This window comes from Protopterus annectens, chromosome 8.part0 (assembly GCF_019279795.1).
Source record: "Protopterus annectens isolate FY-2018-M chromosome 8.part0, PAN1.0, whole genome shotgun sequence".
Classification (NCBI taxonomy): Eukaryota; Metazoa; Chordata; order Ceratodontiformes; family Protopteridae; genus Protopterus; species Protopterus annectens.
The window spans coordinates 642,361,070-642,385,437 of record NC_056741.1 but is presented as its reverse complement, the minus strand read 5'-3'; the positions used below and the strand labels follow the sequence as shown (position 1 = coordinate 642,385,437).

Genomic DNA, 24,368 nt, shown 5'->3' with positions numbered 1-24,368 from the left:
CCTCTGTCAAACTTATTAAATACACAGAAGATACAACTTTCATCGGATTCATCAGGAATGATGATGAGTCTGCATACAGACAAGAGGTTAAACAGCTGGTCCTTTGACGTAGTCAGAATAATCTGAAACTGAATACTCTTAAAACTGTGAAGATGACAGTGGACTTTAGGAGTGGTACTACAATATTATCCTCTCCCATTTACATTTAATACTGCTGTGTCAGTTGTGGAACCCTTCAAGTTTTTGGGTCTCTAATCTCCTGGGACTTGAAGTGGGAGACCAGTGTAGGATCCATCATAAAAAAGGCATAACAGCAAATGTACTTTCTGTGACAGCTGAGGAAGTTCAACCTCCCACAGGAACTGTTGATTCAGTTCTATATAGCAGTCATTCAGTCTGTTCATAGCTCAACCACAGCAGTGTGGTCTGGATCTCTCTCTAATCATGACAAAAATAGGTTAGATCGAATAGCCAGGTATGCTGAAAATATCATTGCTGTTAGTTTACCCTCCTTACAGGACCTGTACTATTCCAGAGTCATGAAAAGGGCAAGGAAAATCATCACCGACCCTTCACATCCAGGCCATCATCTTTTTGAACTATTGCCATCAGCCAGGTGTTACAGATTAATACCCACCAAAACAAGCAGATATAAGAACAGTTTTTTTCTACAGGCCATTAAGTTAATAAACAGTTAACTCAGCTTATTAGGCTGGGGTATTCTTTTTCCCAAGCCTCCAGGGATTCTGCAGTATGGTTTACATACTGTTAATACTTGGTTTTTTTAAGAGTTTATTTCAGTATTTCTTGCACTGAGTTTCACATTGCACCTAGTATGCATATTTGTCTTGCTCTTAATAGTTCTATGTATGTCGGTTATGCAATTCATACTTGGAGAGTCAAATTCCTTGTATGCGTGCATACTTGGCCAATAAATGTGATTCTGATTCTGATATATATATATTCTGACATATATCTACTTTTCATCTCTCCCCTCCCCTGGTTCCTACTCTCTTGCTTCCTTAACAATTACCCTCCCATATCTTATGAACAACACTATAACAACTTTCCTAATGTTCAATTGTTTTAGTTTTGATTGACTTCACATGAACCCTACTAAAGCATTAAGACTTGTTTATTTTTTACTTCTACTCTAATGAAACGTTACATTATTCATGATTTATTTTTTTTCATGTCTTATTTTGTAATGTGAAACTAGTCTTTTTTTAGAATATTTTGAATGTATTAATTTACTTATGTTGGAGCTTTTCTCCTCGGGCCTCTACTGAAAAGGGATATGTATCCAGCTAGACTAGCCCGGTCAACAAATGTAAATAAATAAAAATAAATAAATAAATAAATATAAATATATATAAATATATATATATATATATATATATATATATATATATATACACACACACACACACACACACACACACACACATACATAAATATAGATATATGTATACAGTTACAACACAAAACATTTAAAACTCATTTGACTGAAAAGTTTACACGGGTGTAAAAAAGGCTGAAAGCATAAGTGATGGAAATATCAAATGACTGAATGCTCACTTCTACAGTGTAGGTAAGTAGGAGAATGCAGGAAAATTAATATTTAATGGAAAAGGTTATAGTGGTTAGTGTGTATGTGTAAGTGTTTGCAGGTTAGACAAGAGGAAAGATTTACTCTTTAGCATACTTGGTGTTGTGTGTGTTCTGTGGCCTTCTGTCTTGTGTACTGGTACTGTTAGGGAAAATGTTTTCAGTAATGTAATATGTAGGGCTCGAGGCAGGGTTATGATTAAGGTTAGGGATAGCACACAGGAGTTAAGGTGGTGCAGGGGGACTTTGTATCAGAAGGTAGTCTTGTATCCTCCAAATATAAAAAAAAGCTGCCAGAAAAGGACAGTATGCAACAAAAATCACATCTTAATACCGCTTTTGCATCTTAAAAGACGAGGAGAACCAACAGCTATGTATCGTAACAAGTACCTACAACAAATTACTGCCTTGAAACTTTCAGTATAACATGTAATGAGCTATAAAACTACAGTAAATATGAAAAGCTGAAGTGTTTCTCCCATACACTGGAAAACAGACTAGGTCATCACATTTTGCATAGCATGTCAGTCAAAGTAATTCAGTCAGCCAGAGAGACAGAACTTTACCAGCACTTACTGGGCAACAAACTTTGAACTAACAACAAAAAAACGCATCCTGTAACATCGTATAATTTGTCGAAAATCAATTACTTGTTACTATCCAAAAATATATTATCGACTATTTACTCTTTTCTCTATATTTGTAAATAAGTGTTAGACAATTTTGCACCTCTTTCTACTTCGTTACTATTGTATTTGACCTTTTCTCCCCAGGCCTCCACTGAAGAGTTGTTATTAGATGCCTGATAAACAAATGTAAATGCATGCATAAATAAATAAAGTTCAACATTCTGTAAGCTAATGTTCCAAATACACAGCTGTTAGCGATAGCATTCAAACAATGAGCACTTAAATTCAAAAACAATAGGCTCTAACCACAACATACACTGTACTCTATTAACGTGCTAAAATGTTAATTGTCTAGTACTGCATATAATCTCTTAAAGGTGTTATAATCTCTTAAAGGTGTCTTTTTTGGTATAATTTTGAGAACTGGATACTATTAATTAAGAAAGCAATTATTCCAACCTGTTTACCAGTCAACAGAAACCCCAAGTCAGAGCTGGCACTATACTATAAATATATCAAGAACTGAAGCACATTTACAGTGTATCTAATACAGCAAAAACACCTATCTGCACGTGAAGAGGTACTCATCTAGGTACAATGCTCTTTGTCTATTTTGGACATGATAAAAACATGACCAGTTCTGAGTTCAGAGTGCACATATTACTCCAAAGTAACTAAAAAAATATGTGAATGTTTGGAAGGAGTTGTGTAGGACAAACTGTTTCAGATGGAACAAACGGGCTATGAAGTCTACAGCCATCAGATATAGCATTAGGTTTCAAACCAGAGAATTCCAAAACTTGACATTCTAAATGGCAGTGAAAATAACAAAGTCACATTCCCATGCAGGGTGCAGATATTATTCTCACCTCCAAATCACAAAACCTCAGGAATAAGAAAAATAAAACCAAAATTTCACAAACTCTGTCTCAGAATTGTATGTTTCAGAATATCAAATTGTAATGAAACTACAGTTCACACTTCCATTATAGTTTTGTATCCTGGACAAAGCAAGAGTGATTTATTTTAGCAAAAGACAAAACAGCTAACTGGATTTTCAATATATTTTCATCTTCTTATTTTAAATGTTTGCCCAATAACTAGAAAGCTCTCTTCTTTTACTCTCCTCACCTTACATCTGCAAGACTATACCCACTTCATTTAACTAAACACAATTCTTCCTCAGATTCATACTTTGCCTCAGGATCATACTCTGACCAGATCCTCTTAAATTCATCCAAGTGGTGTGGACCAAGGATAGACCAGTCACGGGTGAGGTAGTCAAAGTTATCCATGATGACAGCCACAAACAGGTTTATGATCTGTAAAAGACAGCAAACGTGCATTCAGGGAAGAGAATAAGTATGCTTTGTGTTATAGCACAGCATGCATTAACTCTTGAAAATAAGCTAGGTACAGAGGTTTAATATATTCTGAAACTACAATGAATGCATTCCAAACCATCGTTATACAATCATTCAGTAGACCGATATAGTTTTGATGGCTTCCAAAGTCTGCAGCTGTTATTCAGTGAAGCAGCATCTTAAAAGCAACAAAACCACAAAGTACTAGCAGCAATGATTTTAAGCTATTGTATGACAATTTTTTTTTTTTACCAGTAATAGCTTTGGTACATCAGGTCAATCTCACCAGAATTAAAGAGCTAATTTACCAGCCAACTCCATGCGGCAAAGGGATTAAACTTTGACCGTACATCTGGTACCCCAGGATTGAACAACAGGACTGCGTGCCATAAAAGTGGGTCAGGGGGTGAGTTGGTACCTGATGACTAATTTGCTCATCCGAGGGGGTAGGGCCTGTTGCTGTGGGCATTATTATCTGGAGGTGAGTTGAGCTGTCCTTCACTATCATAGAACTTTAGGGTAGCAGCTTGCAAAATGGTGCACAGATCTTCAGTCAGGGCTGGGCAGGAAGGCAGGGAAACAAGTTGTTGTGCAGCCCAGATATGGCAGAAAAGTACTTCTCCTGCTAACCATCCCCAAGATAGCATATGGGCAAGCAAACAAAAACAAGTTACTACAAATGACTGATGGCCTACCACAGCTCAACTCCTGCTCTCACTACAGCAAATATGAAAATCCAAAAGCTCCAAGCACCGAACCATACAGGAAGGACCCCAATGCAGACAGTGGCAGTAAAAAACACTCTTTACTGGAGAAAAATAAACAAACAGGTAAGCGCTTTTGCAATCTCTCTGGATTGATTCTTCAGACCATATAAAATTCTCAGATAGCACACCTGTTTAAATATGCGGAATCAAGAACAACCAACCAATCATCTTAAACATAGTCAATAAGTTACTTAATTAAAGAGACAACATATGAAAAACAATAGACAAAAATAGTTAAAGTGCCAAAAGTATGTTTAAAATGAATAAAAATAATAAAATTTTTTATGTATATCTATATTACACAATTCATGAAAAATAGAAAATATATGTATAAAAATGATAAATGAATAGGGAAGCCAAATCATTTCCCAAGTTTCCTATCTTTGAGGACTGGTTTAAGTGAGACGTGGTCATTAAGACCTGGTAATTTGTGGGCTGATAAAAGTAAGATCCATCTCAGTTTCCTTCTGTTCTGTTTTGTTAACTATATCTCCTTTTCTCATCCCTGCCTCAAAAATATCAATCACTAAAAAATTAAAATAATGGTTATCACCATGACAGACCATGTTATCAGTTTTCGGTTACTAGGGGTCGATATGAGAACATTCGAAGTTCTGAAACTTCGATGTTCTGATATAGACCCTATAGATATATATATATATATATATATATATATATACACACACACACACACACACATATATATATATATATATATATATATATATATATATATATATATATATATATATATATATATATATACACGTGTGTGGGTTTTATGTTTTGAGCAACAACTGCTGTCCAACTTGAATGCATACCATTTTGAATGGAGGCACAGGAATACTGCTTGGTTAACTGACTTGGTCACCGTGCTAAACTACTAGACTGCTTTGAGTTTCAAAAACTAGTCTGAGACCCTTCTTTTCACAGCCAAATCCCCAAATTCTCTTACTTGTTAATCTCAAGTGACTCCCATAATATTCCCATAACTTTTCTTTAATATAATGGAGGTCAGCACGCATGCACACACACACACACACACACACACACACACACACACACACACACACACACACACACACACACACACACATATGTCCATGAGTCTCTTCCTTTATTCCTCCTACAATCTCTTCCACGCTTTCTTCTCTCTCTCAATCACTTTCTTTTTTCTTCATACATCATGCAGACCTTTTTTTGTACCCATCACTCTTTACAGCTCCAAGGTGATCTGCTTCTCTCTCTCTCTCTCTTGTGACTAAATAATCAAGGATACATGCCTGTCTGAAGTCTGCCTAGGACTCTGTGAAAGCAGCCAAACACATCAACAGGCACTGTTGATTTTATAGTACCCTTTCTTGCCCGACTACAAATCAATGGATACTTCTTCTTGGCTTCTTCCCCATGCCTGCCAACTATCAGTCTCATCCTACTGGTCATCAACCCATTCATCCCCCCACTGCAATGGTCACTTATTAACTGTTAATGGTGGTGACAGCTGACTGGCACAACCATCACCTAGGCAGATACAGTGGGTGGTAAAGCTTTTTACTGGCCTTATCTCCACTGTCCATACTGCAGCCTGGAACCTGAAAAGCTCCACAGTAGTGTCTCAAAGACTCATACTTACTTTTGTACATGAGGTGAAGTATGTCTACTGTGCCAATGCACAATTTGGTGGTTGCACATGTTGTGCACCTTCTAGGCTGTGTACCTCTCCCTCTCCCCAGGATGGGCAAGCTGGCAATAGTCAGTTACTCCAACCCTCCCCCTATTTGTGTCACATTCAGGGCTTCATTTCTTTGTGCCATGCAGTCAGAACAAACCACCAAACCAATCTATAATGGTGCCACAGTACCTCTTTGTCATATTCTGTGTGCTTTGTGTGCCCCTCAGTGCTATTTTCTTTATGTTATCTTTTTTTTCTGCTTCCCTCAACCCACACTTCACATGTGGAAGAAAGAAGTATGCCTGCTTTAGTAAGTAAATGTTAGAGAAATATTTATATATACCCACGCAGACTAATACATATGAGCTGTCCATGGTAAGACGATTGTGAAATCATATTATACCTACCCATCACCTATGTGCAGAGGGATTACAAATAAGTTCCACTTTTTACAGAAGTGATTCAGTTTTGTCACACTTGCACCCTCTGTCCAATACAATACAATAAAGAAGGTAGGAAACAGAAGATTATTTAATAATGCCTAATATTTCAGTTTCTTTCTATGACTGTTTATTACTACCCATGATTTCAATTTATTTAGTATTCTTCTACTATGACTATATTTATTTTTATGCTTTCTAGAGGACTTCATTAGTTTTTTATTTACTAATGCAAACATTACATTACTAAATGTTTGTAGTATGAACATATATAATACTTTGTACATTGTTTCTTTTTTTTTTGGAACTTTCCTCCCCGGGCCTCTGCTGAAAGGGAGGTACTTTACCAAGTCAGTCTTTCATTCAACAAATAAACAGTTCCATAGCGTTCTTGTAAAGAAAAATGCACTTATTTCATGTTAGAGATTCTTATAAAAGTGGATCTCCAAATAGGCCTTTCATCAGACATTCGGAGTTTTGATCTGCTATAATAACTACATATTAACCTATTGGGGCAGTTGTTTAATGACCACTGTCCAAAGCTAAGCATGCTATTAATTTACTGAGTTACCTACAGCATTGAGGTACAAAATTCTGCACACCCCTCAGTTCCTCATCGGGTATTTGTGATCAACAACAGACCACTGCTACTCTGAAAGCTGTTAACTCTGACAGCCTGTTCTCTGCATCAAATATAAAGGAGACATGCTGAATGAGAGTATTTTGGAGATTGGTAGCCACAGTAATATATGTGCAATCTTTGCTTTCATATATGCTATCTTAATCATCAAAGTATATTTAAAGATTTCCAAGAAGGCTATACTTCAATATTTTTAAGAAATAACACCTCACATCTCCATTTAAAAACTGTCATGCTTTTTTGTGTGTTACCTCATAGCAGCTGTGGGAAGCTTACACACCTTCTCTGGCCAATAAAGCAGTTTCCAGACTACAGTATTTTATATTACTGTCAGCTGTATTTTGTGCAATACTCCACAAATATAAACCAGTGGCACTCTTCTTAGACAGATCACTGAAGTAACAACACTAGTAAACTGACTGTTTACCTGTCTTTATAATGTGTCGACTAAGCCATTCTATGAAACAGATGGATAAAGCCCTGACTATGACCCATACAACCTAAATTCAAGTACCATATTGAGGAAAGGAGAAATGACAGTAGTGGAAACAGGGCAGGAAAGACCCATGATTTTAATTTCTAACAAACAAGCATAGCTCCTGCCTCTGTTCTGGATCCACAAGTATCAATTATGCAACCTATTAGATCAACTATGCAACCTATTAGATCAGGAGTTTACCGAGTCAGTTAACTGTGTTATGAATATCATTACAAATGGTGTTCTGAACAGCATCTGTCTCCTCATCACACACACACACACACACACACACACACACACACACACACACACACACACACACACACACACACACATGCACAAATTAGGGCTGCACAACTGAAAGCAGCACTTGTGGTCCTTACAGGTATGTAATATGATGACAGTGCAAACATGGCCCACAGAATTTCTATTTCAAAGACTTGCTGCATAAGCAGTTATATGCAATACGTATTAAAGCAAATATGGCTTAAAGAATATCCCTCAATACCTGATCCACAGGTATCACATATACCTCCCTCCCATTCCTTCCAGCTTTGTTGTCATGTAAATGATACACAATGCATTGACATACCTATCTCCTCCAACCCCCCCCCCCACACACACACACACACACTTTGCAGTCATTACCTCAGCACACCTTGCCCAAAACATTGCTTTTTTGTCATGTGGAAATGCTCTACATGGATGCACTACACAAATATGCGTCATATGGTCTGACTTAACTACAGATATACTACTGTGCCTCTGTGTGATATTAGTGTATACCTCCATTCATATCCACACATGAATATGTGGTCCACTTTGATGACAGTGTTCTTTGCCATGATGTGTGCTGCTGACCTGGACATGTATTACTCTTATAGTACTGTGCGGTACTGTAGGCCTAGTACTTTGTTTTGTCTGTGCACCACATTCTAGCATTCTATGGACCTGTACAATAAGGTACAGAGATCATCTTTGAGTCATATTCTTTAACATCCATGGGTCACACACCGTCCACATCAAAAGGTTTTTAGTTTATTGTAGCCTTTCTGAATCCTTCTCTTAAATTTAAAAACAACACTCCTCACCTAGGTACTCTAATGCATAAATCAGGCTGTGAATGATTTAATATTTTTTCTACTGCATTCCTATATTCCATTAATAAGATAAAAGCTACAGTGAAGAATTGGTAGTATAGTGCATATTCCTTAATTATTTAATTTATTTATTTCTGTTTAGTAACTGGGTAGGTGAGCTAGTCAACAGACCATTTCTGTCATGACCTGTGCCATATTATAAAGGCAAATACATTCCTGGACACAGTGAATAAAAGGAGGAGGAGGAGGACTATTACGCTTTGCCAATTAATGCAATTTAGTGGACATCAGGTGGTAGTTCCAGGTTAACATTTGCCAATGAAGCATGTATACTTGGATTGATTTTTGTAGGTGGATTTTGAGAAGTTTACAGAACTATGTAAAGCTGGATATTTTGATGTTCATAAATGAGAGCATTCTATGTATATGAGATACTTTAGGAGGCTTTTTCACTAATGGAAAAATTATAGGAAGGTCTAATAAACTATAATGCATTCTGCCTCCTTAGGAAATAGTCAGCAAAGTATGTTAGTAGTTTGTATTACAAAAGTGGGTAGTACTCCTAAAAATGTTTGCAGATTATGGTGCTTAGACATGAAGCGAATTTAGTCTTGGGACAGGATAACAGTGATGATCATAATCAGCTAGGTGGTCTAAGGACTTGGTTTTCTGTCTTTTGGATTAAGGAAATGTCTGCTGAGAAGCAAAAGGCATATTCTAATCTGGGAATTATGTTAAGAGCAATAGCTTTTCTGGTCTCATGAGTTAAGAGGTGTGACATTTTGTTGAGAGTTTTAAACTAGTTTAATACTCTTTAAGACTGTTCTTCTATATAGGAGTGGGACGGCAGAGTGTGATGAATTTGAATACTGAGGTATTTTTGCTCTTTTACTGTGGGTAGAGGAGACACATCAGGGCCATTTCTGATTGGGAAAGGGCTACTGCGAAGGCTTCAGCTGTCCCCAGTAACATAACATGTTTTTTTCCCCCCAGTATGCACAACTGGTTGTATACCTCCAGCTACTAAACAGAATCTTGCAACTGGGTGGGTTGGGAATTATATGCCATCCTCATTAAAAGAAATCTAGGTTTACAACTATCTCAAGTGAAAAGTGACATAACTGACTGGAATGTATGAATAACGGTAAGAAGATTAGTGGTGCACTCATCAACAGATAGAGTGACCTGCATACACTTAAAATACAAACAAAACTATAGCTCCAATGAATATTACCTACGTTGTGGCAACTTGAATGACTTATCAGATATTACTTATGTCATGACATCATGGATAACTTACCAAAAAAGCACAAAGCATGAAAAAGCTGATGAAGTAGATTATGGCAAAGTTACTGCCACAAGTGAATTCTTCTCCTGGACCATAGTCGGACTCCGGATCACACCTTTTGCCAGGCATACTTGCAAGCATGATCTCTTGCCAGGCTTCACCAGTTGCGCACCTACAAGATTAGTTAAAATATAAAATTTCAAAGTGCTTAAATGTAAACTAAATGCAACAAGAAACTTCTCAAAACTTCAGGATATGTTTGATGCTGTACATCCAAGATCATTAATATAAAAGCCTGAATTCAGACTTTCAGGATAATTAGTGTCAAATGCTTGCTCCTAGCAATGTTTATCTTTAGTTTTCACCTTTACCTATAATCTAATACCACTAAAGCTAAAGGTCAAGAAAAGGCTAAAAGATGTTTGTTTATTAAATTAGTTTAGTTTCTCTTTCTGATCTTTTCAGCAAGGAGGGAGTAGCTAAGGTTACTGCAGCAGTGATTAATATGATGAACATGGGAAATAAAACCTTCAAAGCAAACAAATATAACATCAAATTGTTTTATGGAGTAAAACTACTTAATTGAAAAATGTGTACTGCAAAAAAAAAGGGGAAGGAGGAAAAGAATGCTGGAGAGAGTAAGTGATGGATAGAATGTAAGATTTTCTGCAAGATATTTTCTTGAACCTCTGTTGTTATAGTACATTCTTACATAAATGTATGATTTAGGAAAAACCCTCTGCAGCAGTAGCACTGCAATGACACATACGATCAGTTACTCCATAGAAATGACAAAATATTATCTCAATATATCCTATTAAGATAATACATCCAAAATGTACTCCTCCTTAGTCAAAATATCAAAAAAAAGACATATCCTTAAAGATAGTGGAGATACCATGAGCCATGTAATAAAGTATAACAAAAAATATAATATATTGCCCATTTAAGCCAGTAATATTTGCTTCCTCTCTTTTCAGGAAATGCCCTTTTGAGCACCGTTATTTGTTGGTTTGATATCTAACCTTGAAAGAGGTATAAGCTAAACTTTTCTGTGAGTAAACAGATCTCCACACACAATACAAATATTCACTTTTATCTTTTTTGTGTCTTCAGACGTAATGCTTTGGCAATATATGATGGTCAAGAAGAATTTGGACCTATGTAAGAAAGAAGTCTGGGAGTAATTCTTGGTCTATATGACCCTCATATTCAAGGCCAGTAATGTGTCTTTCGGCTTTTCCTGGTTAGGGGTCGTCACAGCAGAACTCCGGTCTGCTAATGATTGGCAGTAGAGTTTTACATGCTGGCTTGCCGGGCCTAACGCACAACCTTCAACGAAGGAACGCCCATTCACGCATGTCGCCACACAGAAGACGCTCTAACTGAGAATTGAACGGGCAACGTCTAACTGTGAGGTGACAACGCTACCGCAGCACCACCACCGCAGTTCAAGGCCAGTAATAATACTGTGAATTAATGTCTTGTTTATTTTCTTGTAATAATATACAAACATCAGACAAAATAAGTCGATTAAATGCTGCTGGGGCACAAACATATAGTTTAATGTAGAAACTATTTGATCTAGAAAAGTGAGAAAACAACGTTTGATGAGATAGTTAATATTCTAATAAAGCAATTTAATCTAAAGACAAGACTGATAGTTTTTCATCTTTAATTTCCACAGAAGGAAAAGCCGACACGTCTATTTCTGAATATGCTAGAGATGACGAAGGTGGTTCATGACTGTAATTATGGAAAAACATTGGCAAGAACCATCTATTATAGAAGGCTGCTGGCTGAGAAAAATAACTTTTGAAACAGTACCTGAAACATATCAAGTACAAGATACAGCTTAAAAAATGTAAGGAATACGGATTACAATATCAGAAAACATGACCTTTCTAGCAAATAGGCAGATATTCATTAATCTGGTACAACATTGCTAGCAGTTAAATTATTAGTTGAATCTGTAGGAAAAAGGACACACTACTGGGGTTAAGGCAGAAATAAACATTTTAATTCAAAAGAAACCAAAACAGTAAGTATAAGTCTTTTTATCTGGCTAAGTTAAAAATGTGGAGACTTAAAGATGGCTGCACACACAGTAATACCTTGATTATATCTCACCCAGTGTGAAAGTAAAAATTAGCAGAGAAAGCCAGTGGACTTAGAGGTGTGGGTAAATTTCAGTAACTGGCTTGCAAGTGCACTGCCTAGATGCCAAGAAAAACGAAATACAGAGGACCTGAATGAAAATCAGCTACAAAAGGTGATGGAAAAACACTGGCTGGGAAAAGTACTGCAGCTGTTCAGAAAAAAACAGTGCAAGTTTCAGATATGACTCCCAGAAACCTAGAAGAAAGTATAAGGCAACTGCAAACAGACCTGACCAAAATAAATGAAACACTGATGGAGTATATCAACTCAAACAATAAAAGGCTGGGAAAAATGGAAGACGTTTTAACCAGATATTCAAATAAGGTGATAAAACTGCAAAAATCAGAGGCTGAAATGAAGAGAAGGCTGGCTGAATATGAGACTGCACAAGAAGTGATGTTTCAAAAAAATAACAGAATTAGAAAAACAGAGCATGTAGGGAAAACCAGAGTTTTTCGCTGTACCAGAGAAGCTGGAAGGAACAGATTGTATTAATTTTATGAAAGCACAAATAAGCAACTGGACTAGTATTCAACAACAGGCATTATTAATCGAAAGAGTGCATCGTGTGCATGCTCCAAAACTGGTTATGAGAAAACAACCTAGACCTTTAACAGTAAAGATGCAATCTTACCAGCAGGAGATGATTTTGACAAAACTGTGGCAGAAGAACAACACTCTAAAAGTGGAAAACAGCAGACTGTTTGTGGAGAATGACTACTCATTGTATACCAGGCAGAAGAGAAGTAAATTTATTACATTATTCAGAATATGTCGAGAAACGGGCTTGAGATTCAAACTGCTGTACCCAGCTATCTTCAAAATATTTTTCCTGGAAGGACAAAACCATTTTTGATGAAGTACATGCTAAGGAAGAAATACAAAAATTTGCCCAACAAAAAGTAAGCTGTGAAACAGAAGGAGATTCTGCTTCTTGTTCTTCTGGTAATAAAATCCACAGAAAGACTGTGCCAGTAAAACCTTTTCCACTGTTTCAGTGGAAAATGCTTAAGAGAAGGAAAAAACACAAGAGTCGACTAGAAGAATCGAGAATATGTTGGAAATGAAGCAGAGACAGGATTTGGGAGATAGAGATAAACAGGATCAGAACAAGAGAATCTGGAAATATTGGACTTTGTTAAGCTTGTAGGGGACTCTAAAGCATATGTCTTCCTTCATGTCATTAATGTTTAGAAAATAAAATCAGTAACTTGGAAATTAGCAAATGAGGAATTAAAAAGCAATAATTATATTTGTGAAATAGGACAGAACAAGAAAATATGAAATACTGGAATTTTTTGGACTTTGGTAAACTTGTAGGGTACTCTAAAGCATATGCCCTACTTCGTGTCATTAATGTTCAGAAAAATATTCTGAAAAGGGGAAGAGGAGGGAGACAATTAACTTTAAGTAAAATAGATTTTTTTTCTTAATAGTACTACTTTAATGGTGCATGATTTTCTTTGCATGTTATAAAGTAAATTGTTTTCAGTTATTTTAAGCGTACTGGGGATACTAATGTAAATAGGTGACCCTGTTTTTTTTTCCCATTCTGTTCAGTTTTAAGAAATGTAGGCACCACAATATATATAAAAAAATCTGGTTAAAAATGTTTGTGTGCTTTTTCTCATTCTTGCATAGAGGAATGACTATGTTAAGGCCAGTAGCTTAATCTAGTAACAAGTTTTAAGATAAAGGAAGTAAATGATAAAAATATTGACAAGTATAAGGCTTTTTTCTAGTAAACAAAGGCATACTTGACAGCTTTGGATATGGTTTTCATGTCTCTAGCCTGGAGAAAATGTTTTCTGAAAGCATTCAAGTATTTTCCCAGGTGACAGAGCTAAAAGATAAGGCAAAGCAAGACAGCACTTAATAGAAACACAGGCTGTACCATGGATAACTTTTCTTTTAGGTTATCTCAAGTGTGTGTGTGTGTGTGTGTGTGTGTGTGTGTGTGTGTGTGTGTGTGTGTGTGTGTGGCTGTCAGTTTGGAACCTTTGTTCCTGTTAGGAGGGTAAAACTGCAATATTTGAAAATGTACATAGTTTTGTGTGTTATTATTAAGTTAATAGGTTTTAAGGGGGTATTGGAGGTGTCTCTGTATTTTTGTTTGAGGGCTTTCAATAAAACACAAACTTTTCTTAGATGTGACATAGCCTCAAAAGGAGATGAAAAGAAAAAAAAAAGTTATGTACTCACCATAATGTTCCATGTGAGTTGTCCATCTCACCTTCATTCTTTACTGATGGGTTCAGAGCCGATCGTCAGCTCCGACTCGGCCAACTGCAAAAGCTCAAGGTCTTCAAACAGCTCGATGCCAACTCTCTATCCCATGATGCAACCTGATTTTCCCTTGTTTGCTGTGTGACTACTTAGTAGTATAAATATGCCACTCACAGAGTTGGATAAGAGACAAAGCACTCTATACGGACCTCAAGTAGACTGGATGGGGGTTGGAGGGTGGGATGTAAGAATGAAGGCGAGATGAACAACTCACATGGAATGTTACGGTGAGTACATAACTTCTTTATGTGATGTTGTTCTATCTCGCCATTCATTCTTTACTGATGGGTAGCGTCCCAAGCAGCATCTTCTCAAGTGGCTCATGGGAGTATATTCCTCAGAACTGTGGAATCAAAGGAGGCCCTGTCCCTGGAGGCCTTGTGTATTTTGTAATGAGTGATAAAGGTATGAGGTGTTGACCAGGCAGCTGCTGCACAAACAGAGTCTAATGGTAGCCTCGCAGAAAAAAGCTAATGAGGTTGAAATAACTCTAGTAAAGTGGGCCTTTACTTTTTGTTGCAAGGGGGGATGTTGTGAATTATAAATGAAGGAAATGCAATCTGATAACCATCTTGCCAAGGCTACTTTTACACTGAGGTACCTTTCTTTGATGCTGGAAAGGAAACAAAGATTTGATTTGTTGACCTAACTGTTTCATTCTGTCTAGGTAAAATCGTAGCTGTCTATGAACATCAAGTTAGTGCATGTGTTCCATCCTATTTGTGTATTGGGGAAAGAAAACTGGCAACTCAATAGATTGGTTAAGATTTGCCTCTGAACAAACTTTTGGTAAAAAGGATGGATTAGTTCTGAACGAAACTCTGTCATTATGGAAAATCACATAAGGAGGTTTGATGGTTAAGGCTTGCAGCTCAGAAATCCATCAAGCAGAAGTAATGACTATCAGAATAACAATTTTCCATGAAAGGAATTTCAAAGAAAATGACGAGGCTGGTTTGAAAGGAGGTAGTATGATTCTGGAGAGAACAAAATTTAGATTTCATGGCATGACTGAAGCTCTGATTGGTGGCCTCAAATGAATGGCACCTTTAAGAAAGGCTTTAGCAAGTTGATGCAACATGACATTAGAGCCTTGGAACCCAAAAGTAAAGTTTGATATAGCTGCTAACTGAACTCTAATAGTAGCTGTAGCCGCTCCTTCGTTGAAAAGTTTAGTTAGGAATTCCAATATAGATGGGATCAGAGCTAAATAAGGATCAACATAATTCTGAGAGGCCCATAAAGAAAGTCTCTTCCATTTGCTAAGATATAACCTTCTGGTAGATGATTTATGAGAAGATGTTATAATATGTTGGGCCTTAACAGAGAGGTTGTAAATCCTGGCTATTGTGGGAATTGGAGCAGCCAAGCTGTCAGTTTTAGGGAATGATGGGAAGGGTGAAGAGCCCACAATGAATGAGTCAACAGATCCAGAACTGGGTCCAGGATCCAGGGTTCTTCCAAAAGATGAGGCTGGAGGAAGGGAAACCAAATCTGCCGAGGCCAGTAAGGGGCTATTAATATCATGGGCCTTCCAAGAAGTTTTGCTTTCTGTAATACCTTGGGAATCACAGGGAAGGGGGGAAATGCATAAAGGAGACCCAAGGGCCAATTGTGCACCAGTGAATCCCTTGGGGCTTCCCCTGGTTGGGGAACTACGGCAAAGTAGCTGCTGTATGTCGTGTTTGTTGGGGTGGCAAAAAGATCACAGCAAGGCTGGCCCCACCTGTGGAAAATCCTTTTCACTACTTGTTTCAGGGATCACTTGTGAGGCAGAAAGAGTGCCCTGCTCAGCTGGTCTGCTATCACACTGGATTTCCCCAGGATGTGCGTTGCTAACAGAAAGCGCTGGGAGAAGATTGCCCACTGCCATCTGGTAGATGATTTATGAGAGGATGTTATAATATGTTGGGCCTTAGTAGAGAGGTTGTAAATCCTGGCTATTGTGGGAATTGGAGCAGCCAAGCTGTCAGTTTTAGGGAATGATGGGAAGGGTGAAGAGCCCACAATGAATGAGTCAACAGATAATGGTCAAGGTGTTTGCCTTAAAAACGCAAGGTGCAGGGTTTGAGTCTCATAATGGATAATTGGCTAGGCTTACAATGGCTCGCAAGGGTAGTTAGCCTAGTACTAACCTATGAACCTATGAACATCTATGAACATACTCTTATGGCCTCTCGACACAGGGGGTAAGATTTGGTTCCTCCTTGTTTGTTGATGTACCAGACTACTGACATGTTGTCCATCTGAATTGCAATTGTTCCCAGAGGTAGAGAGTCTTGAAAGGACTGCAACGCTAGAAGTACTGCTCTCATCTCCAGGACATTTATATGCAGACGAGCCTTGTGTTTCTTCCACGTGCCTTTGGCTGTTCTTCCCTGAAAATGCCCCCCCCCCCACCACCCAATCAAGGAAGCGGCCGTGGTCACCATGGCTATGGGATTGGGTAGAACGAATGGACGTCCCTGAGATGCATGCTGAGACGTCAGCCACCACTGAAGGTCCTTCTTGTACCCATTCGTTATGACAATTTGATGTGACATTGGAAGTTCCTAAAAGGACCATTGAGAGAATAGGAGCCATTGTAGAATTCGCATATGCATTTGTGCGAGGGGAATGGCAATGATTGCTGCTGCCCTCGATCCTAACAATTTGAGTACCATTGAGACTGGGCCCTTTTTTCTCGGAAGCAGGTCTGATACTTGTTCTTGTTAGAGAGAAATTCTTTCTGGAGGTAGACAATGTCATAGAAACTGTGTTTAGTTTTGCTCCTATGAAGATGGTCTGCTGCGATAAGGCAGATTTTTCTGAGTTGATGGTAATCCCCAATTGATTGCATAGGTGTAAGGTTGTGTCCCTTGCATGAATGAGTTGATGCTTGGTGATTGCAGTGAAGAGCCAGTCTTCTAGATATGGAAACACCTGGAATCCCAACCGTCTCAGGTGAGCGGTGACTACTGCCATACATTTGGTGAACACTCTGGGGGCTGTAGTGAGACCAAAGGGCAGAGTGCGAAACTGATAATGGCTGGGTCCCAGCCAGAAGCGTAGATGATCCCTGGATGGTCTGTCCATCTTTATGTGGTAGTACGCATCCTGAAGATCTATAGAACACATCCAATTGTCTTTCCCCAGAAAGGGAAGTATTAACTGAAGCATGACCATCCAGAACTTCATCTTTTTCACTGACTTGTTTAGTCTGCTTAGGTCCAGAATAGGTCTCTAGTCCCCTGTTTTCTTTGTAACTAAAAAGAACCTTGAGTATGTTCCGGATCCTCTTTGGTCTGCTGGGACTGGCTGGATGACTCTTTTGTCCAGCAACCTTTGGACCTCTAAGGCTGCTTGATCCCTGTGACTGGATGGAATTTCTGGGATTTTCTTTATTAGAGTGCTGGGGTGGAAAAGGGAATAGAGTATCCTCTGGATAATATGCTTTGTACCCAGCTGTCTTTTGTTATTTTTAGCTAGGCGTCTAGGTACAAAGATAGGCATCCCCCAACTGCCTCCAGAGATAGACAGTCAGGCCTCGTCTCAGGAGCACTGATAGGGCTTGCTAAAGAACTGCTCTCTGTCACCCTTGTTCTGCGGACCTCCCCTGTTGCATTGATGGTGTCTTCCATTATTACCTCCTCCTCTGCCTCTGGAGAGGGTGTCTCCACAAGTGTTTTGGAAAGATCCTTGAGATGTCCGGAACCATATATTTCCACCTCCCCTCCCTTTGGGGTAAGGTCTGTTTGGGGTAGAAAAACATACACCGATGGCAGACAAGGTCTTTCTCACTCTTGGTAAGAGTTTCCTTATCCTTAGGTCCAAAAAGGGATGAACTGTCAAAGGGGGTGTTAATGAAAGAAGGCTTAAAGGGTTCCGCAAAGGAACATAAGCGCATCCAGGAATGTCTCCTGAGAGCAATTCCTGTACCCGCTGCCCTGCTCATACCATCAGCTGCATAAGACAACAGACACATGGAAGAGTTCACTATCGAATTAAGAGTGGAGAGCTGGGAAGTTACCTTGTCCGAAAGTCCTGCAGCTACTGAACCCTGTAGGGTATCTCCTAGCTCATTCAGGAGATCCCTTTGCAATCTAGTAACATGTTTGAAGTAGTTCAGCGATCGAAGAACAAGGGCCGCTGAACTGAACATGCGCTTCCTATATCTATCCATAGTCCTTGATTCCCTATTAGAAGGATGAACAGATGAAGACGTCTCCAATAATTCCTTCTTGGTGGCTGCCGCCACCACCATAGCATCAACCGGTACTCCTTTGGAAAGGTAAAGTCTGTCTTGTGGGCTGGCAGTAAATTTGTTAGGCCTCCTAGGGACAGGCTCTGTGGTGTCTAGGGACTCACACGCCCTTCGAGTGAGTAATTCCAGCAACTCATCGAAGGGTGGAGACACCCAAGAGGTGGAGGGTTGAGATCTGAAAGCCTTCAAGTGAACTGACTCATCATCAGAAGGGTTAAGGGATTTTCAGCCACTCATCTGTTTAAGAATCTCTAAGACATCTGCAAAGGAGATATCTTCTGAGGGGGACCGTGGGGACCCTTCTGACTCATCCAAGTCAGTATCCGAAGTGACTGACTCCTGTGGGGAGTCCAAATGCTTCCTCTTGCAGAGTCTCTTCCTAGGCACTTCTTCAGTGGGGGCTTCTGGAGAGGTCTCAGAAGAACACGGCTCACCCAATGGAGCTTCCTGAAGCTCAGAATCTCTACGTTTCAAAGGAGCGTGTGATGGAGAGTCAGATACCAGTGCTTTCAGGGAGGGAGCTGCTCAAACTGATGGAGTGGTTGTTAGGGCAGACAAAGCCCTCCTCAAAGCTTCAAAGGCTCCTCGGTCCTGACAAAAAGAATCCCTCGGATCTGAAGAACCGATGGAAATTGTCTGTGTTGGCACAGAGGGCTCAGAACTAGAGGTCAGGGCCAAGCTCATTTGAGCCGAGGCCCCGAGAGGTAAAGTCGGTCTGACTGTCCTCCCTGGACCCGACCGGTGAGTGTCGGCCCTTAGATTCCATGGTCGACACCGAGGGTATCTGGGCAGTCAGGGCCGAAAAACCTATAGAAGGTGTTGGACCCGAAGGGTCCACGATCATCAGTTCCGTGCTCTCCGGCTCCAATACGTCCATGCAAGTCGAAGGAGGAATAGAAGAAGTAGGAGGAACTAGGATCGGCTCTGAAACCTCCTGGGTTGGTGCCGATAAAATTTTTGCTAACTACAATATTAATGCTAAATTACTAAATTTTTGCCAATACTAAAGCTATAATATTGAATGAAGAAAAGTTATTCACTGGACAGAACTGGTGAACATCCGATCAAAATGCAGCGGCAAATGAGATCTGAGGGAAGATCAAGGTGCATCATGGGATAGGGAGTTGGCCTTGAGCTGGTTGAAGACCTTGAGCTTTTGCAGTTGGCTGAGTCGGAGCTGAGGATTGGCTCCAAACCCATCAATAAAGAATGAACGGCAAGATAGAACAACTTCACATCAACTGTATAAAAGTGTAACCTGCCAGACAGTATAAGCATGTAACACAAAAGCTGGAACTAGACATTTAACAAAAAGTTGCTAAACACAAAAGGTGGGAATAACTTTTCAACAATATGACACTTTCTGTAATATCTTTAAACATTAATTGTCTCAAAGATAAATACAAAAAGGAAAGTATAGTGAACTACATTAAAAAATGTGGAGTGCAAACAGCTATGCTGCAGGAGATACACTTGGAAAGAAATGAACATGTGAATTTGATGAAGAAAGGTTTTCAGGAGGGTTATTCAGCGGAATACCTGGGGCAAAGGTAGAGAGGAGTACTTATATAGTAATTGCAAGATGAGCTCCAACAGTGATAGAAGAGGATACAAAAGATAATAATGGCTTGATTTGTAATACTAAGGGGCTACTGGCAAGAAAAAAGAATTACACAGGCATGTATTTATATTCCACTGAAAATTGCTATAGTGGAGAAGAAAATTCTGGGAGAAATTATCGACTTTCAGCAGGGAATATTACTTTTAGGTGGGGACTTGAATTTGATATGTAACACTGAAGATGTGCCTGGAGGGCCCAGAATGGAAAATATGACAAAGGAGGATAGATTTTTAAAGAAATTTATGAAAATATTTGGCATGGAACATGTAAATTCAATACCAGGAGTTCAGAGTGAATTTACATATTATTCACAAGACACAAAAACTAGGATAGGCTAGACAGAATTTACATTTCACAGGAACATTTGCATTTAACTGAAGCTCTTGATACACACCCAACTATTTCAGATCATGTGCTAGTAATAACTAAAATAATATCACAGGGTAATGAAATAAAAATGAAACACTGGCAACTGCCCACCTATCTGTTTTAAAGAGAGGAATTTAAGGAATGGGTAGTTGAAATTATTCAGGAACTACTAGAGAAGATAAGAAATTTATTCTGAAAAATATGTGCACCTATGATGCGGGTTTCTTGTTTTTGTGCTTATTTACAATTTATTTGTAATTTTTTAAATTTTTTTGTAATTTTTTTATTTGTCTCTGGAGCTTTTCTCTCCAGGCCTCTGCTGAAAATGAGCTCTCACCCAGTTGGACCATCCCGGTAAACAAATGTAAAATAAAAAATAAATAAATAAAAATATAGCTAGGGAGTAGGATAAAATTAAAGTGGGGTTTAAAAATATGGTGGAAATAAAAGAAAGAGAGATATGGTTAAGAAGTAACAAGAATTATTTAGAAGGACTGACACATGTTAAAGTATTGCAAAAACAGGGAGGATCTCACAGAACAAGAAGAAGAGCCACTGCAGAATGCTAAATAGAAAATAATGGATTACCTCAATAGTATGCATGAGTTTAGAAGGATTGCTGTTAAGCAGCTGTTTTTTGATGATAACCCCTGAGCACAAAAACTTTTAGAACAACGACTCAGGCAACAGAAAGTAGAAAGGGTTGTCACCAAGCTTAGGGAGCCTATAACATGGAAGATAACAAGGAATCCTGTAGAAGTATTATAAATATTTCAGAAATTCTATGAAAGTCTGTATAAATCAGAGAAATATGGAAATCAAGAAAAGGTACAAATGGAAAAGTTTATGGAAGAATTAAATATGCGAAGGTTAGAGGTTGAGGAGGCTCAATTACTAACAGTTAGGATAGGAAGAGATGAGAGAAAAATGGTGATGTATAGCCAATCTACAGAAAAGTCCCCAGAAATAGATGGTATTCCTGTGGAAGTTTGGAAACTAGGATGGAAAAAATTATAAGATCTGGAAGGTTTTGTTTAAAAGTATTTTAAGCGGAGAAGAAGTATCAAAATCCTGCAAGAAAGCGGTAATACCTAAAGAGGGTAAAGATCATCAGATCCAGCTTCATACAGGTCTCTATTTCAATACTAAACCATGATTATAAAGTGTTTACATATAAAATGGCTAAAAGAATTGCAAAGGTGATACCAAAATTGATAGATATGGATCAATGTGGAGTGGAGACAAACATTTGACAACATTAAGAGAACACAGATGATTAATAGGGAAGCAAAATGTAAGAAAATACCATTGTTGTTGGTGGGTCTTGATGCAGAAAAAGCCTTTGACGAGTGAGCTGGGACTTTATGAGCAAGGCAATGGAAGTATCTGCATTCCATGATAAAATTATAAGGTTGATTAGGGCGATATATGAGGTATCAGAGGCAAAAATGAAAGTGAGTGGGTTCCTCTCTGACAATTTCTGCTTGAGGCAGGGGTGTCCTCTCCCCCCTTTGTTATTTGCATTATATTAAATAAATAAATAATACATAAATATATTTAGAACCACTGGCAAAGAAAAGAAAAGCACTCAGAAATTCAAGAATATAGCTAGAGTGGTAGTCAGGAAAAGCTGGCTCTATTTGCAGATGATGATATTTTACATCTGACAAAGTCTACAATCAGAACCCTCCTGAAAATGCACACTTAGAGTTACTCCTCTCAACTGTGAACTCCACACAGGCCTATTACTAATTATGTCTTTAAAAATAAAACAAAGATTTTTTTTTCTGAAGGCACAGAATGCTTTTAATAATCAAGTAAGGAGAGCAAAAATTGAAACATCTTGAAAGTGACGTATGGGACGAAAAAAATGGAATGCACTACAGAAGGCGGTATGTTTGTGAGGTTGGTGAAGTGATCTACCGGCACTTTTCAGTCAAGACCTGGGCTCAAAGAACATTGAGGACATAAATAATCTCATCCCAGTCTGACATCAGAGAGTTATACAGGCAGCTGTCTTTTCGGGGTAAGGTTTTGGAGGTACGCTGTATACACGTTATGATGGCAGCAACATGAAATATAGAACTGTGGCCATTTGTGCCTTCACTTTCATCTCAGTCTAACACTAGACAGGGGAGGCCATCCTGAAACAGGACATTCCAAAGCACTAACAGAATTAGTCCAAAATGACAAAAAATACACCGAACCCACAGACATTGCCAACATCCTAGCTGACAGGTTCAGCGCAAACTTCTCCCCCCCCCCCACACCAAAAGGGCAAATATCTATCCCAGCAGTGTGCTGCCCCCCTGACATCTCAGATGCTCAGGTAAGAGCTGCCCTCTCCAAAGCAAAAAACACAGCATCAATGGGACCAGACGGTGTCCCGGGCTGCGTCCTACATGAACTCCAAAAAGAGCTAAACCCAAACATAAAACTACTGTTCAATATCAGCCTTACTACAGGATATGTACCTAAAGAGTGGCGTACAGCAACAGTGGTCCATCTCCACAAAGGTGGTGCCTCAACAGATCCTGGAAACTATCGCCCCATAAGCCTGACTAGCTTGGTCTGCAAAGCTATGGAAAGGATCATCATGGACCTCATAAATAAAGATATTGAGGACCTACAGACACTGGATCCTACCCAGTTCAGCTTTGTTAAGGGCAGATCCTGCCTCTTAAACCTGGTCGATTTTCTTTGAAACAGTCACCAAGGCCATTGACGAGGGGAAGGTGGTCCACACAGCCTACCTGGACCTCGCAAAAGCCTTCGATACAATACCCCACTTGGGCATTATAGATAAGCTCACCAGCTTAAATATAAGCCCCTATGTCACTAGATGGGTTGCAAACTGGCTCAAAGACAGAACCCACATGGTTAGAATTGCTGGAGCCATGTCAGACTCCAAACCAGTTACAAGTGGTGTCCCACAAGGCTCAGTCCTGGGACCTCTCTTGTTCGGTATATATTTCTCGGAGGTACAGGCCAACATAGAAGGACTGTGGCTGACCAAGTTCGCAGATGACTGCAAACTGGGTGCCATAATCGACTCTCCAGCCGACACAAGCATCCTCTAAAAGGGCCTAATAGAAACAGACAACTGGTGCCAGAGCCATGGCCTCAAGCTAAACGCCAAAAAGTGTATAGTCATCGCCTTTGGAAAAAACAAAGTGCCAACAAATTACCACATAGGTGGTAATCCATTAAGTACGGAAGAAGTAATTAGGGACCTGGGGACCCAAGTTGATAGCAATCTCTCATTTGACAACCACGTGGCCAAAGTGGTTAGAAAAACATTTTATATAGCCCACCTAATCATTAAGGGATTCACATCTAGATCAGGGGAGGTCATCGTGCCTCTTTACTCATCCCTCATCAGGCCCATAATTGAGTACAATGCCCCTTTTGGGATGTACCTTACCAGACACCTGCAGCAACTGGAAAGACCCCAAAAGTACCTCACCAAGAGGATCAAAGGGCTCAAACAGATGCCATATGCTGCCCAGTTAAAGAAACTCCAGCTCTACTCAGTGGCATACCGCCTGCTCAGAGGCGATCTGTGCCTGACGTATAAAGCCATGTCCAACCCGGAATTAATGGACATGCTGCTCCTCAGAAAATCCAAATCCCATCGAGCTACGCGCTCAAGAGACTTGAACCTCAACACTGAAATAAATAGGACATGCTGGAGGGACAGATT

General features: G+C 39.1%; 1 protein-coding gene across 1 annotated transcript in view; it reads right to left on the bottom strand.

Moving 5' to 3' along the window:
* The window catches only part of CACNA1F (calcium voltage-gated channel subunit alpha1 F), a 4,101,209-nt gene that overhangs the window by 663,004 nt on the left and 3,413,837 nt on the right, over positions 1–24,368 (bottom strand). Inside the window, 2 exon segments of the mRNA XM_044079296.1 lie at positions 3,432–3,559; positions 9,999–10,158. Coding sequence (XP_043935231.1) covers positions 3,432–3,559; positions 9,999–10,158 — 288 coding nt within the window.